The 16,617-nt window shown below is 35.0% G+C and overlaps 1 protein-coding gene and 3 non-coding genes across 4 annotated transcripts; 1 reads left to right on the forward strand and 3 right to left on the reverse strand.

Annotated features, from left to right (window-relative positions):
* Positions 1-4,556: 4,556 nt before the first annotated feature.
* On the reverse strand, positions 4,557-4,630 carry trnai-aau (transfer RNA isoleucine (anticodon AAU)). The gene has a single exon. It is a non-coding gene; the product is annotated as a tRNA-Ile (tRNA).
* Positions 4,631-4,842: 212 nt separating this feature from the next.
* Positions 4,843-4,914, forward strand: trnaw-cca (transfer RNA tryptophan (anticodon CCA)). The gene has a single exon. It is a non-coding gene; the product is annotated as a tRNA-Trp (tRNA).
* A 415-nt stretch (positions 4,915-5,329) lies between these two features.
* On the reverse strand, positions 5,330-5,401 carry trnap-agg (transfer RNA proline (anticodon AGG)). Its single transcript has one exon. It is a non-coding gene; the product is annotated as a tRNA-Pro (tRNA).
* A 1,679-nt stretch (positions 5,402-7,080) lies between these two features.
* On the reverse strand, positions 7,081-16,262 carry snorc (secondary ossification center associated regulator of chondrocyte maturation). Its single transcript, XM_051128763.1, has 3 exons — positions 13,896-16,262; positions 7,909-8,079; positions 7,081-7,737 (listed from the first exon to the last, which is right to left on the reverse strand). Exons 1-3 carry the CDS (start codon positions 13,978-13,980, stop codon positions 7,628-7,630), a joined length of 366 nt encoding a protein of 121 aa, XP_050984720.1. The 5' UTR covers positions 13,981-16,262; the 3' UTR covers positions 7,081-7,627.
* Positions 16,263-16,617: the final 355 nt, after the last annotated feature.

The raw sequence follows: 16,617 nt of genomic DNA on the forward strand, positions 1-16,617 counted from the left end.
TAGATATTTGTGTTTGCTAAACTTAACAGATGGGTAAGTAACACAAATTTTAAGTTGATTCAACTCAAATATCTAAGTTGTCACTTAGTATAATTCAACATTTCAAGTTGAATAAACTTTTTTTGAGTTGACTGAACTTAAAATTTTAAGGCAGCCAGGTTACAAATTATTTTAAGTTGACTCAACAAATTGTTCTTTACAGTGTTGGAGGGAAAATAAGATGGAGTTTTTCACCCTACCATACTTTTATAACCAAAATACACAGATGAAGAACTAACCAAGCGTGACTTTTCCAACATGATTATGCAATGTGCAGAGATTCTTCTATCTTGAAGAATGTACAGTTAATGAAACAGTTAATTGATGCTAGCCATATGTGACCCTGGACCACAAATTTTTTTTAATTGAGTTATACATCATAAATAAATAATATACTGAATAAATAAGCTTGAAAATCTGGAATCTGAGGATGCAAAAAAATCAAAATATTGAGATGGTAGGAAATTTCCAAAATATCTTCATGGAACATGATCTTTACTTAATATCCTAATGATATTTGGCATAAAAGAAAAATCTGTAATTTTGACCCATACAATGTAATTTTGGCTATTGCTACAAATATACCAGTGCTACTTATGACTGGTTTTGTGGTCCAGGGTCTCATATGGAAAAATACTATGGAGCAGTGGCTTCTATCAGCTGTTTGGTTACCATCAAATTGATGACAGAAATTCATTTTGCAGTGAACAATTCACGTTAGAGAATTCCACACGTTTCTATGTTTCAATGATGATGATTTTAAAAACAGGTCAAGTGATGACATTGTCCAGTAAGTCTTTAAAGAAGAATGTCCAACAACTGCATTGCACCACTGGGTTTAACAGGAAAGCTTTGGTTAAGTAACATTTTTAATTACTCAACTTTAATTACTCACTCAAAGTGGGAAGCATGTAACTTAACAGTTAGACATTGCCCTAAACAAAAATGTTAAATATATATTTTCTGCATTTTCTGATTAAAATGTATGTTGGCTTATTTTTGAGTCATTCTGCACCAGCTCAACCAGAGGTCAAGATTTTTGATTTTGTTCTTTTTTTTTTTTTTTTTTTTTTTTTTTTTGAAGAAAGATAGACATGTATAGTGATGAAATCCAAAATATTAAATGTCATGGATGAATATTTACTGAGAAATCCACTATTTCTATAGAGGGAAGGTAGAGGCAGAGATTGGTATTGCATGATGTGCCAATGGTGACCATTCAAAAATAGGGAAACAGGACTTTTCATGTTTGTACCTTGGTAGCTTCAGAAGCTGTTAAAATGAACAAAATCTCTTCTTCCAAATATACCTGAAACTGATTTCAAATACAGAATCTTATGAATAGACTACAGAGAGCAAAGTAATGTACCACAACTTGACCATTTCAGTACACTTAAGCACTCAGACAGGTATGTTCTATGCAATTGTTTTGATAGAGGGAAACAAGATACAATTCTAATTTCAACATTATTTCTTCTTCAAAAATAGTTCTTTAAATAAAATAAGTATCGGCTGTATACACAGTGACGAACATTTGGTTTTCAACCACTGAAAATGGCTAACATTCAACAATCTAAACATGGAGCCTCATTGAGATTCCCATATCTCTGACACTGAACGCTATTGGGCCTTGAAAATTAAGATTCCAAAAGAAAAGTTTATTAAGAACTAGAATATAACATGATATTGCAATATCTTCAATACTTCTTGAGTTATAGACACACAAGCTTTGGAAAAATATGTATGGTGCTCAGGTCTCATGTTCAATGCAGTTGTTTTGACAAAAGGAAACGAGATACATCTCTAGTTACAACATTATTTGTTCTTCAGACATTCCTTTTCAAAATAAAAGACGTATCGTATTTTTGCAAACCCACATTTGGTTTCTGTGCACTGAAAATGTGAACATTTTAACGATTTACTCCCGGAGCCATATTACAATTCCAATATATCTGGGACCGAACCTTATAAGGCCTTAAAAAAAGAGAAAAGACACAATATCTAAAGGCCATTAAGATATCTTTAATGCTTCCTGAGTTACAGGCATGCAAACTTTGGAGAAAAAATTTTAAAAGTGCTGTTTCCCCATTTTCAAATGGTCACCATTGACCATAATGCAACAAAGATTGCTAAAGTCAACAGACAATCTCTGTGTAAAAGTAACATTATGATGTTGCCATCTTTAATGTCATTTTGAAGTCATTTTAACCCCCTGTAATTTGGCTCTGAATCTCAGGTGAAAATTGCCATTTTGACCCCCCTGCACAAAATAGTGGATTACTCTGTAAATTTTCATCCACAACATTAAATATTTTGGCTTTCATCACTATACATGTGTATCTTTCTTCAGAAAAAATATTAGCAAAATCAAATATTTGAGATGGGGACCTCTGGTTGATTTGACACGGAATGACCTATATGTTTTGCTATATCGTTAAAACCTATAATCAGCATTTCTGAGTAGCTTTAACAGTATTATTATTATTAATAAATAATGCACATTATGTTTTATCTAATACATGTAATGAGTATTAGATTTAGCCGAATATTCTGAAAACCGTTGACACATTTGGGGGCCTTTCTCCATATCCATATCCTTCTTGAAGAGATGAGTGGTTTGAATAAAAAGATAAATAAACAGTGGAAGCAAGACTAATGATATATGACTAAAAATAGAAACTGGTGGCTTTAGTGGTCAGCTCTCACTGTATGCAGCAGGAGTCCTAGTGTTCAGCTTCCTTTGACAATTTCAAGACTCACGACCTGATGCTCCTTTTGAGGCCTCTTTCCCAGTCCATAAATCAACCCTGCCATAAAACATCTTTAAAGCTTTGAAAAAAAAAGAGAATAGCGCTAGGGAGAGAACATTAGGGGCGTGAGTGTGTGTGTGTGGATGTGTGCTCTGTTTTTATCCTTATCAGGCCTTACTCTGCTTCTCAGTCTGCCTAAGGGGGGGACGTCTGTCTACAACACAGAGCACTACTGACCAGCACACAACGCACTAAGATAAAGAGAGCAAGAGCGAGTGCAGAATGACATGCCTGACAGTTGCTGTAGGTCAGCCTGTGACACACTGATCGGAAAACCCGTAACAAGAGGCCAAAGTATGTGCTGTGACAATACATGCTCTTTTTTTTCCAAGACATGCCCTTACCACAATTTCAAACTGCCTTAAATATCCAGGTTTTGGCTTTGTTTTCACAACGCGTCATCAATCGGCCATACTGGCAGCACTGAATGTAAACAATGCCACTGAACTGAACAAAACTTGCATATTTTGCTGATTATTGTTGCTGAAAATGGTCAATTATTGTCATGTTTTGGGCTGTACTAATCGGTCGGACTGGGAAAAAATATTTGGAGTACTGTAGACTGCCAAAAGTTATAACAAATCAAGGAAGAGAGTGCAAAAGACTGTCTGAGGAACAAAAGGCATTTGTGGTTGGCCAAACTGAACCAGGATGTCCAGAGCAAGAATCTTTACAACATTTGTGTTTGTTCTTGTCAGGTAGGTGAAATATTAGGCTAATATCTTAATTAATGTTGCTTGTACGTATCTTTACCACCTATTAACCTATTAACACTCTTTTTTGTGGTTTAGACAGCATAAATTAGCAGAACAACGTATTTAGTAATACGTTAACCGTGCAATCCATGCTGTTGTTTACATCCGAGTATTGCCAATATGGCTGCGCATCCATTTAACTGACCAAACCATGATGTAAGTGCAAACCCTCCCTTTTTAGTCATTAAGTGCAGTAAGTATGAAAAGAAAACACACCTACTTAAGTTCTTATAAATAAAAATAGACACTCTGACCCCTTAAAAAAAACATATTGCACACTAGTTGCTAACCGTTTGACTGTAATGTACAAGTTTAGCATTTTAATTTACCCAACAAATAGCCTACTTACCATTCACACTTTGCACAGGCTGAAAGATCAAAAAAATCATTATTTTTAGGTTGCATGTGCTTGAATGAATGAACTCTCACTTACTCCTCAGAATGATTCAAAATAAGAGATATTTTCAAAATAAAGGTCTACACAACTGTGTATTCAGAAATTACCATTTGAGACCATTAGCTTGCTGGAATGTGATGCAGAAACTGGCCTCTGGTCTTCTTCGCAGTATGACCATTTAGGGTTGTAGAGCTCTGCACTGAGCCATGACTTATTCAAGCCTTCCAGTTGTTTTAGAATCATTTACACATGAGAAAAAATCTCACATCATGAATAATCATTGACACATAGGTTTCAAATAAGAAGCAGTGTATATATTTAGAACACTGTGAATGTTACATTTTATTGTTAGATTAGAGCAGTGCACAAGACATTTAGAAGATATATATATATATGCATTTTACATTTAAATGTTTGCTTATTTTGCCATTTGTTTTACTCTTTAGTAATGGCCTATAATCACCACTTTTAATTGTGCATCGTTATATATTCAAATAATGTACTGTACGGCGAAAAATTATCTGTGGCAAGTAAATAAATTGTTAAAAATGTACCTGGCCCGTACGGGGATCGAACCCGCGACCTTGGCGTTATTAGCACCACGCTCTAACCAACTGAGCTAACCGGCCATGCTCGCACAGCGATTGTACTTCCTTACAACTTCTTACTGATGACATTTAGTCGTCGAGTTAGTATGTTATTCAGTTAAGTAAATAATTCCCACATCGTTTTTATGTCACTCATTTACATCCTAAACCGCACATCCGTCAAAAAAAAAATATATAGGCGTGCCACCGACTGTGAACAGACATAAGCCAGTTTAGAGCACACTTGCGTGACTGACCTCGTGGCGCAACGGTAGCGCGTCTGACTCCAGATCAGAAGGTTGCGTGTTCAAATCACGTCGGGGTCAAGCGTTTTCTTGTTGTTGTTGCTTCCTAACAGTTTTTTTGGCAGATTCGTACTACAGTAGAACAAGATATTCGTCACTACTTGTAACACCTGGAAAACACATTCTATAAATCTATAAGGCTTTTTTCCTCCTTAAAATCTTCATTATTTGTCAATACCCTTTCAGGAAGTACTTGTTATTTGTCAGCTACTAACAATATTGGATGGACTTTGCATTTCTTTACCACAAAGAGGCGCTGTGAGTACATGTTAGAAAGGTTGCTGACGTCTATCCCTGATTTGAACGCTAAACAAGCGTCAGCTTTATTCAATCTCGTTCCCACATATGTATGTATACATGTATTTTTTCCTAGACAAGTCGGAGGAAGAGTCCAGACCTCAGTACTGTACATATCTTAGAGTAAAAAACAAAAGTTGGGCTCGTCCGGGATTTGAACCCGGGACCTCTCGCACCCTAAGCGAGAATCATACCCCTAGACCAACGAGCCGACGTGCTGAAACGTTCTAATAACACGCTAAGTCCTTCACTACACTCACTACTGCCAATTCAGAAATGCTTCGCTGGTAGTCAGTTCAGCCTAAGTATGTTTTTGACATCCAAAGTTCTTTTTTTCCCCATTTCATTAGCAACTTAAATTATTTATCAACCCTTACCGCTCTCGTTAAATTGTCAAAACGCTCACTTTTAACTGTTAAATACAAATTACAATATGTCATTGCTGGTTCGATCTTTCCACAAATTATTAATTATCTGTTAAAATAGACAAGTAAGGAAGTTAGTTAGTTCCCTTTTCATAACTAGTTGTAGGACACTGTTTTACCAAGCCAGTACAAACTAAAAATAAACTTGAGTTGAAACGTAAATAAAATTGTAAAAACATATTGATGGACCGAAAACGAGCACAAACAGACTCTTAAGTCACAAAACGTAAAGTTAAAAATATCTAACATATTAATAATATCTAATATACCCAATACAATAAGTATTACATTGCAATTATAACAAATAATATGCCTATATTAAAGTGCTAACTTTAAAAAAGAAGTTCACTTCCAGAATAACAATTTCCAAATAATGTACTCACCCCTTGTCATCCGAGATGTTCATGTCTTTCGTTCTTCAGTCGTAAAGAAATTATGTTTTTTGAGGAAAACATTTAAGCGTTTTTCTTCATATAATGAACTGCTATGGTGCCCCGATTTTTAAATGCGGCAGTTTAAATGCGGTTGTAAACGATCCCAGCCGAGGAAGAAGGGACGGTTAGGGTATGTCGAAAAACTCCCATCTTATGTTCTCCCTCAACTTCGAAATCGCCCTATATCGCTGTTTTACCCTTTTTGTTAAGGGTGTTTGATCTTCTTTGCATGTTCACGTTGCAAAGACTGGGTCGGTACTTCTGCAGCGATATAGGATGATTTTGAAATGATTTTTGAAGTTGAAGGAGAAAATACTATTGGAGTTTTTCGACATACCCTAACTGTCTTGAGTCAGAATACACAGAGTTCAGGGAGAGAAGTGCAAGAAGAGCGTTTGAGATTAAAAAGTATTTAAACTGTATTTTTTAATAAAAATAACCGATCGTTTCGCTAGATAAGACCCTTTTTGCTTGGCTGGGATCGTTTACAACCGTATTTCGGGGCACCATATCAGTCCATTAAATGGAGAAAAATGCAAACGTTTTCCTCAAAAACAATTTCTTTACGACTGACGAAAGAAAGACATGAACATCTTGGATGACAAGGAAGTGAGTACATTATATGTGAATCTTTGTTTTGGAAGTGGACTTCTCCTTTAACATGTCATTTGTTGGGCAGATTACAAATTGTAGTCCATTACTGATCCCAAACTACATGACAAAAATGTAGTAAAAAGTTGGTAACATAACCCATTACAAATTTTAGGTTATATAGTCAGACTACTTTTTGATTACTTTTAGATTACTTTTAACCTAAACAGTCACATGGATTTTACATTAATAATCTTGTACTGGTTAAAGGCTTTTGTGGTGTTGAGGTAGGCCTACATTTCAACTTTCATCTTCAACTGATCATAAAGACAACAACATGCAAAATAACTGATAGTGAAGCATATATATATATATATATATATATAAATTAAAACTAGTGAAAGAAACCACTCTTGAAAGTTGATTAAACATGGTCTTTTTTATCTGTTCAGTGACCAGTCACAAGGTGGCAATTAAAACACTCACTCTTAAAGACTCTCTCAATACATACACACTCACACATACAATTTATCTTAAACTCTAAAGGACATGATCATTTTACACAAATCAGCTACAATGACACTTGGTATACATTAGAATACAGTATGAAACAAAAAACTAGTTGCACATGAATGGTATTAAACTATATCTTAAAATGTGACTCTAATATAATATTTCTACCTTTGTTTAATCTTTCAGTCTAAATCTTATTACAAGAGGATATCGACATTGATTATATGGTCATTAAACAAATGCATTAATTTCTCCTGATTGCTGCAGTTACCCTTTTGGTCAGCATTAGTCTGGTTTTCTCTGTGTTGAAGCTTAGGGAAAGAAATCACAAAACTGGTCTCAGTAAAGAGCAGCTGCAAACATCCATTTCATGAAGGACCTGCCACCACTGAGACACTTGTAAATACAGTTCAGAGAAAAAAGAAGAGACGGGATTGAGAAAGGGAGGAAATGAAAACACATGAATGTCCCTTTCTAAGAAGCTGTGAACTTTCTGAGCGTGATCACAATGAGGGCGAGAAGAACAGAGGCTCCCAGAAACACAGCGATGACGATAGCTGTGATGGCTCCTGGCCCCAGCACAACTGAAAACAGACGTAATGCAGCTGTTAAACACACCATAAAATTAACTTTAAATGAAACCAAGTTGTTTTTATGCAAGACCTCAAATAAAAGCGCCTGGTAAAGGGACATAAATATGAAATGTAAAAGATATCTTCATGCACATTTCAGTGGTAATTCGGTGGTAACTTTACCTTCTTCCTCATCCAGGGTTATCGTGTGTGTACCTTCCTCATAATCAAAGGTGAAGGCGTTTTCTGTCGGGTCATGGAAAGGGACTTTTGTTGTCACATCTAAGCCTCCAGCGCCGGATAGCGTGTCCTGGTTATCATTCTGCAGTGTAGGGGAGGAATCAGCAACTGTTTCTGATGGAAGAGGAAAAATATGTTTGGTCAGTCAAAGGGAATTAAAACAATATTTATGCTATTTTTTACAAATGCAAATCATTCCAAAGGCAAATAAAAATATCCTTATAAAATAAAAGACATATAAAATATATGTATATATATATATATATATATATATATATATAAAACTTTATAAACATTTGATTATTGTAAAAAATTAAATAATATCAAGCAATAAATAAATAAAAAAGTAATAATAGCTACAAGTAAGAATACTAAATAAGCAAATAAATCAATAGAAATAACCTAGGATAATATGTGTAATTAACTAAATAACAGCTACAAGTGAGAATACTAAACAAATAAATAAATCTAATGTAATATGATATATTTAAATAACTAAATAATATTTACAAATTAGAATACTAAATAATAAATAAATAAATAATAGCTGCAAGTAAAAAAAATAAGTAAATAAAATAACTTGGGATTACCTATGTAAATAACTAAATAATAGCTACAAGTAAGAATACTAAATAAGTAAATACATAAATTAAAACATCCAAGGATGATATAAATAACAAAAATAGCAGCTACAATTAATAATACTTAAAAATAAATTAAATTACTTAGGATGATATATTTAAATAACTAAATAATAGCCTACAAGTAAGAATACTAAATAAATAAATACAAATAATCTAATATGATATATTTAAATAACTAAATAATATTTACAAGTTAGCATAGTAAATAAATAAATAAAGTACCTAGGATAATATATGTTTAACTAATGGCCACAAATAACAATAGTACATAAATATAACAAACCAAATGAAGATTATATGTTTAAATAACTTTAAAAAATAAAAAAATAAAAAATAAAATAAAATAAAATAAATAATAAATATTTAAATAAATAACGTGGGATGATATATGTAAATAACTAAATAGCTACAAATGAGAAAACTAAATAAGCAAAAAAAATAAAGTAGGCAAATATATGTAAGTAATATAAGTAAATAACAGCTACAAGAATACTAAAAAATAAATATATTTACAAGTTAGAATAAATAAAAGACAGACAAACAAACAAACAAACAAACAAACAAATGCAAAAAAAGTACACAGGATGATATACTTAAATAACGAATGACCACAGCTAGGAATAGTAAACAAATAAATAAAACAAACCAAAGGAAGATTAAATATTTAGTTATTTACTTAATAATAACCTGGGATGTAAAGAACTAATGGCTACAAGTAAGAATACTAAATATGTACATAAATAAAATTATGTAGGATGACATATTTAAATAACTAAATAATAGCTATAAGTAAGAAAACAAAATAAATAAATAAAAATATTCTAATATATTCAAATAACGTAAATAGCTGCAAGTAAAAATAATAAATAAGTAAATAAATAACCTGGGATAATACATTTAAATAACTAAATATTAACTACAAGGAAGAAATATGTAAATAAATAAATAAAATTTCCAAGGATGATATATTTAAATAACAAATAACTACAAGAATACAAAATAAATAAATAAAAATAACTGAATATGATATAATAACTAAATAATGTTACAAGTTAGAATACTAAATAAATAAATTCAAAGATAGATAGATAGATAGATCCATTCACAGTCATAGGAAAAAAAAAAAAAAGTCTAAGCAAACCAACAAATAAATAAATACATAAAAAGGGTTGTTTTGCTGAATCTTATAAGGTGCTGCACAAACACTTTTAGTATCAAGAAAGTACACAAATCTTGATATTTGCTAAAGTGAGCTCCAAAAGTTTAATGTTTTCCCCCTGAACCTTAAGCACGGCGAATGCACAGATCTAGAAAGTGGCAAATGTTAGTCACATTCTATAAGACTCAATGAGAGTCTTTATGGAGGATTAGCACTCGCTTCCCACTACAGGTATCCCGTCCTGCGCGTTCCTCCCCTCTTCTTCTCCTCGCATCTCTCACTGACATTCCACATCTCCCGCAGGCATGAAACAGCCATGCGACATTTCTCACCTACACCATACTCACCAAGCCCAAAGCTTATTTCCTATGTTACAGCTTGCCCAAAAGTGCCCAGAGGTCACCTTATGGACGAAGGTTCTGACCCCAAAATGAAAGGACAAAGACGGAGTGAACACCAACAAACACTGGGATACATAGTCTGAACTAAAACTAAACTGACACTGAGTGCTCATTTGTTCACTGAAACTAGTATTTACATGCAGCAGCCACTTATACCACCTTTCCATGCAACCAAACACTAAAATCCTCATATTCCACCCCAAATCTTAAAATAAAAGGTTAATATTTGGAGTCCCCAAGTCGAGGACAGCCAACATATGAGTATTTTTGATAATAGTTTGTTTGCTCAGCAAGACACACACTTTCCTGACTTGAAGCAGGCTGTAGGTACGGCACACCGGGGCGCAAGGCCAGCGATACATCAATGAGCCCTTCACTTGAGGGTACAAAAGGGCGCTTGTGTGGTCAGAGAGGACGGCTTGAGGCAGAGGAACCGACGGCCTAAACACAGCCAGTGTACTGCAAGTCAAACAAGCTTGTTTATGAAGCCAGTCTGTGGAAAAGCACGCACCTCGGCGTCAGCGTGCGTAACCTGTTGATTTGAAAAAATACGCCTTTTTTGTGTTTGTCACTCCTTGGCCTGCTTAAATATTTATTAAGTACTGCTTAAACATTTGGCAAGAGGACAAGGCCAAGAAGGTTGTCTCGTTTCTTGTATTTTAACACACGACTGTGAGATGACAACATGCAGACAGGTGCATGCGAATGACACAATCCTCCGACACTGTGCCCGCGTCCTCATCTCACCTTACGCCCGCTGGTCAGTCAGGGCGGGAATCTTCACACTCAGAAAAATAACAGAAGTGCATTAGGTGCATTTTATGACATGAAATATTTAATAACATTATCGATAAAACCTCAAACTAAATTAAGGTAGATAATGACACTTCTGTAGAGTTGCTTACCACCGAACTCATTTCATACTTGATGTAAACCAACTAAACCAACACTGAACTAACTTGACCTGAATGACACTATTTTAGAGCTGCTAAATATCAATATATATCAAGGGCATTACCTCTGAGGAGGCAACGGAGGCAGTGCCTCCTCAGAATACTGGATGAGAAAATAAATCGAAGTACAAAAATAAAAAAATAGCTGCAAGCAGCATTTATCGGGGTGTAAAACCACATATGAAAAAAGACATTATTTAGCAAGCCTGTAACCACCAAATGAATGATTTAAAAAAACATATTTGGCAAATTCAGATTATTTACCAAAAACATATTATGTTTTGTAACATTTATGACTCTTGTAGCACCAGCTGTGGTCTGATCACCTTAAAACTTTGCATGCTTGTTTAGAATCACCTGTCGTATATGCTCAGCAGGTTTCGTGAAGTTTTGAGTTTTCCTTTAGGCTTTATAGGATTTTGGGTAAATTTAGACAGACACCTTTTCTAAATGACCCCGTTATAGCTTCCCAAAGGGTAAATTTCAACTGTTTTTTTTTTTGTTTTTTGTTTTTTTTTGATAATTACTGACCTAAAGAGTCCAGAGAATTGTATTGCAGTGTTTTTTTCCAGACTGAGCGAAAAACCTAGGACTAGTTCGCAAAAGTAGGCTTTTTACATCTTCGCAATCATTTAACAAACTATTTGACCACAGTGGTTCTAGAGGCAAAGTTGTCCAGAATAAAGTTCTATCGTATGATATGCGATGTACAATTGTTTACCCTCAGTGGCCGAATTCTTTCAAATTTCTCTCAGACCTTTGGGGCCGTGAGTCGAACAGACCCACTGAGTTTCGTTCCAATCGGCCTCTGTTAACCTTGTCTAATAGGTGCTCAAACTTCATCGGCCAATCGCGGCCATGTTTTTTGAGATGTGCAAATGTCCTTGTAGACACGTGTGGAACTTTGGACCAAGACCGCACTCACAGCCTTTCATGTTGATACGACAAATGGTTGCACAGTTATAGACATTTTTTTCCCTCCTATAGTGCCACCAAGTAGCCAAGCTCTGCGATTTTCTTCCTGTGACCTCAGAATGAGGTCTTACATAAGTGTTCTGAGTTTGGCAGAGATATCTAATTCAGTTCAGAAGTTACAGGCATTTAAGTAAAGTGGCCCTGCCCTTTTCAAAAGTTTTGGCACCTCTTTGCAACAGTGAGCTGAAAACTCACTGTTTTATCAACAAAAAAAACTTTTGTTGATAAATTATTGATATTCCCTCTCCAGAGAATCTTTCCGCACTGGTTTGGTTCCGATCGGGTGAAAAACCTAGGACTAGTACGCAAAAGTAGGTTGTTCAAAAAATGCGAAATACCCAAAAATTTTGAACTGAAGCATGTTTTGTCCAGTCTGATCCAAGGATTCCAACAACATATGACACTTCAGCCTGCGACTGACGGTTTAGGAGTTATGAGCGATTTTGTACTTAAGTTCACTGTAGCGCCCCCATCAGGCCGATTGGGGTGAGCCTTTGTCACATTGTAGGCGGTGTGACTACTACCATCCCTCCAAGTTTCAAGTCTCTACATCTTATGGTTTGGTCTGCATGATCAGTTTTACATTGAGATCGCTGATCCGTGACTATTCTAGCAATTACAATTACATCTGGTAATATCTCAAAAGTAAAAAAGTAGTTCTTCAACACATAACCTTAAAAAGGGTTTCAAATCAGCAACAATATAGAAGAACTCTTCTGGGTTCTTTGGTTCACTTTTCAGTAAAAAAAAAAAAAAAGTATATATATTTATATATATATAACTTTTTATCACTATAAAGAAGCTTTTGTGGAATGAAAAGGTTCCATGGATGTTAAACATTCTTCACGGAACCACTGATGCCAATAAAGAACCTTTTATGTTACTTTTGGAACCATTTATGATGCCATGACATCAACGCAAATGCGTTCACATTAGAAAAATCAAGCAACTGTGCCATCACCGCTTACATCATGTAGTCTGGCTGGAAAGACTGAGATTGTCTTAAATCATCATTTTCTTCAACCTTATGAGCAGGTTTGTGCATTTCAACATAACTTTTGTAACCGTTTTATTTAAAAGAGATTATGGCAAAATGTTTCATAATTCGATTTATAAAAAATCGCTTTTTGTTGTACGGATGAACTTTGTGCTCTTTGTGCAACTGTATACATGTCTTGTTTTCCATGAAGTCCTTGTATGCACTGAACCGAAGACTAAATTCAGGTTTCAACACCTGGTTGTGAAAAAGAGAACATTTGAGTCACTGAAGTCAGCATGACGCTTCAGTCTCGCACTTACGCCACCATGAAGATACTTGGTTCTGGGATGAGTTCAATAATACATTTCAAATGTCTTTTGTTTTATTTTAAAATGAGCAACAAAAGTGGCTACCGTTTTTTTGTTTATATTGACTGAATTAATTCGATTTTATTTATTTTGCATATTTTGATTTTGTTGCCCAAAAGCAATGAACAGAAATGCTTGTTTTTGCTATTCAGCTTTGAATGTCAACCTTTCATGCTCAGCAGTGGCTATTCATGGCACTAAAAGGGGCCTTGCAAAACCATGATGGTCAACAAGGCGAAAATGACACGTGTGCATTTCCAAACAAGGTTTTTCTGGACATTCTTCAACTCATCAATCTCATGCATTAGGACAAGCAACAAAGTTCTCATTATAACTGACAGAAATTCAATTCTTCCCCTGTAGCCTCCAACAAATCAGAACCTACTGAATCTAAGAACTCAACACATCTATGAAAATCCATCACTGATTAATGGCAAGGAGGTGATGTTACCTGACTGCACAAAAGCCATGCAGATGGCTAGAGCGCCAATGAAGACGAGCCGAGATAAACCGCTGTAACTGCTGCTGACACCCATGGTTCCTGGCCGGACTCTTCTGCTCGCCGTTCCTAGACTGGTACGTTAATGAAAGAACACAGAGCAAGTGAGAGACTAAGCATGAGAGGCAGGGGTAGCTGGGTTTAGGTGGGAGGACTTTGTATGGACACTGCAGACTTTTGTCAACTCTTCTGGTAACTGCCCACCCTCTTCACACCCAGAGAAGTGAGTCTTTCCACTCCTGAAGTACGATGCCTTCATGTCCATCAACGGCTCAGGCTGCTTTGCTGGTGGATTTCAGATTATACAGGTGGGTCATGCAAATGACAATTTGATTTTGTTACAAATAATGTAATTAAAGTATGTGAAGCATCATGTTTGAGCATGGTTCATAATGACACTGAAGGACAGTTAAAAAAACAAACAAACTGTGGAATACCGGCCCAAAAAACGCAAAAATAGACCAGTTTTTGAATATGTAAACATAGCACCCTGGGAATTACTATATTTATTATAACCAGTTATTAAAAAGTGGATAGTGCCAGTCCTGGATGTCAAGGCAGTGTTCTAGCTAAAATACACAATCTCATGGCATTTACATTTTGCTAAATTGGTGGCGAATTTGTAAGCATATATACATTATACGTTTATGTCTGGTGTAGATCTTCACACTTTTTTCTAAAAATAGCATGTCATCATATGATTAAAAGAAACATTTTTTACCAAATCACCACCTCATCAAATGTTTACTTCATCCTGTGAATTTTCTTAATGTTTTAATGAAAAACGAACATATATATATTCTTTTTTCCTAAAATATAGCAGTACAGCTATTGCTATATTGTAGATGCAGTCTCATACATTTTTTGCTTTTTAAAGAATTTTTTCCTTTAAGAAATTTTATACCCTGCCTTTAAACTCTGAAGTTATGGAGACATGAACTGAGTATATTGTACATATCAATATTAGTTTTAGATGCTGAGCCCCCTCCATAAACACCAGACAGGAACAAACTGCTGCAAACTACACAGAGCAATTTTTGAAGGGTCTCTTTGGCCTTGACAAGGCCATTTTCTGCACACAGCACTCTGGATTATTCAGACATTAAATAGAAAACTGGGAACCTTATATACACATACACACACACGCATATATATATATATATATATGAATGACCCTGGACCACAAAACCAGTCATAAATAGTACAAATGTATGGTTTGATAGGGCAATATTTGGCTGAGATACAATATAGTATAATATTAACATTTTGCATCTTCTTTCAACTTCAAAATAAAATTTGCATTTTAATGTTTATTCTGGTGCAATGCACTTTTATTCTTTTTAATCACTTGTATAAGTGATTTTGTGTAAAGGATTGCACTTGTTTTTAAATACTGATGCACTTAAAAAAAATTCTGTGGTAATTAGGAAAACGCTCAATGGATTAGGTCTAATTTTGACTTGAGACTCAACCATTATGCATTTCAAAAATAAACTGGAGAAAATAGGATTATTTTAGGAAATAAACAAGAACCTAAACCTTTTTAAACGGATAGTTCACCCAAAATGAAAATTCTGTCATTAATTACTCAACCTCATGTCGTTCCAAACCCGTAAGAGCTTGATAATAATTTCGATGGAACCCAAGAGCTTCCTGACCCTGCTTAAACAGCAATACAATGGACACATTCAAGGCCCAGAAAGGTAGTAACGTTTAAGTTAAAATAGTCCATGTGACATCAGTGGTTCAAACGTAATGTTACGAAGCTATGAGAATACCTTTTGCGTGCAAAGAAAACAAAAATAACGACTTGATTGAACAATTTCTTTCTTTCCGTGTCAGTCTCTGCCACACGTCCACAAAAAGTATTCTCGTAGCTTCATAACATTATGGTTGAACCACTGTTACATGGACCATTTAATCGATATCCTCACTACCTTTCTGAGCCTTGAATGTGTTAGTTGCTTTGCTGTTTATGCAGGGTCAGAAAGCTCTTGGATTTCTTCAAAAATAACTTAATTTGTGTCTCAAAGATGAAAGAAGGTCTTAGAGGTTTGGAACGACATGAGAATGAGTAACTAATAACAGAATTTTTATTTTTGGGTGAACTATACCTTTAGACTTACAGACAGTGCAGCTAAAAATTACTTGAATGCACACGAGTTCAACGAGCCAATGAAATACTTTAGAGTCGAGCGTAACTAGAAACATGTATATTATAGGCATTTCCAAATCACAATTGTAAACTTCCTGAAATTTCCAGGTTTTCCATAACCGTGGGAATCTGCGTTGTGCATAAACATTTGCACAACCTTTCTTTGTGCATTACGAGCAAAAGCGTGCAGAACAGCCCACACATGAGACTGTTTGATTTATTCGTCGTACTGCAATAATAAAAAAACAAAACAAAAAAAAAGTATGACTCCACTGGTTCATCATTTCCATATATTATAATACAGATGCAGAATTGAAAGTTTATTCTTTAAACAGCCTAATATTTTACAAAGAAATGGATAACTGTCTGGAACTTTCAAACATGCCCTTAAAACAGGACACTGTTGATTACATTTCCTTGAGTCCTACGTTGTTATCGACGTCCGCCAACATAGGGGCAGCAAAAGCGGGAGAGGAGAGAAGGGAAGAAAACGGAAAAACACTAAAAGTATGAGGGGAG

The sequence above is a fragment of the Labeo rohita genome, chromosome 2 (assembly GCF_022985175.1).
Source record: "Labeo rohita strain BAU-BD-2019 chromosome 2, IGBB_LRoh.1.0, whole genome shotgun sequence".
NCBI lineage: Eukaryota > Metazoa > Chordata > Actinopteri > Cypriniformes > Cyprinidae > Labeo > Labeo rohita.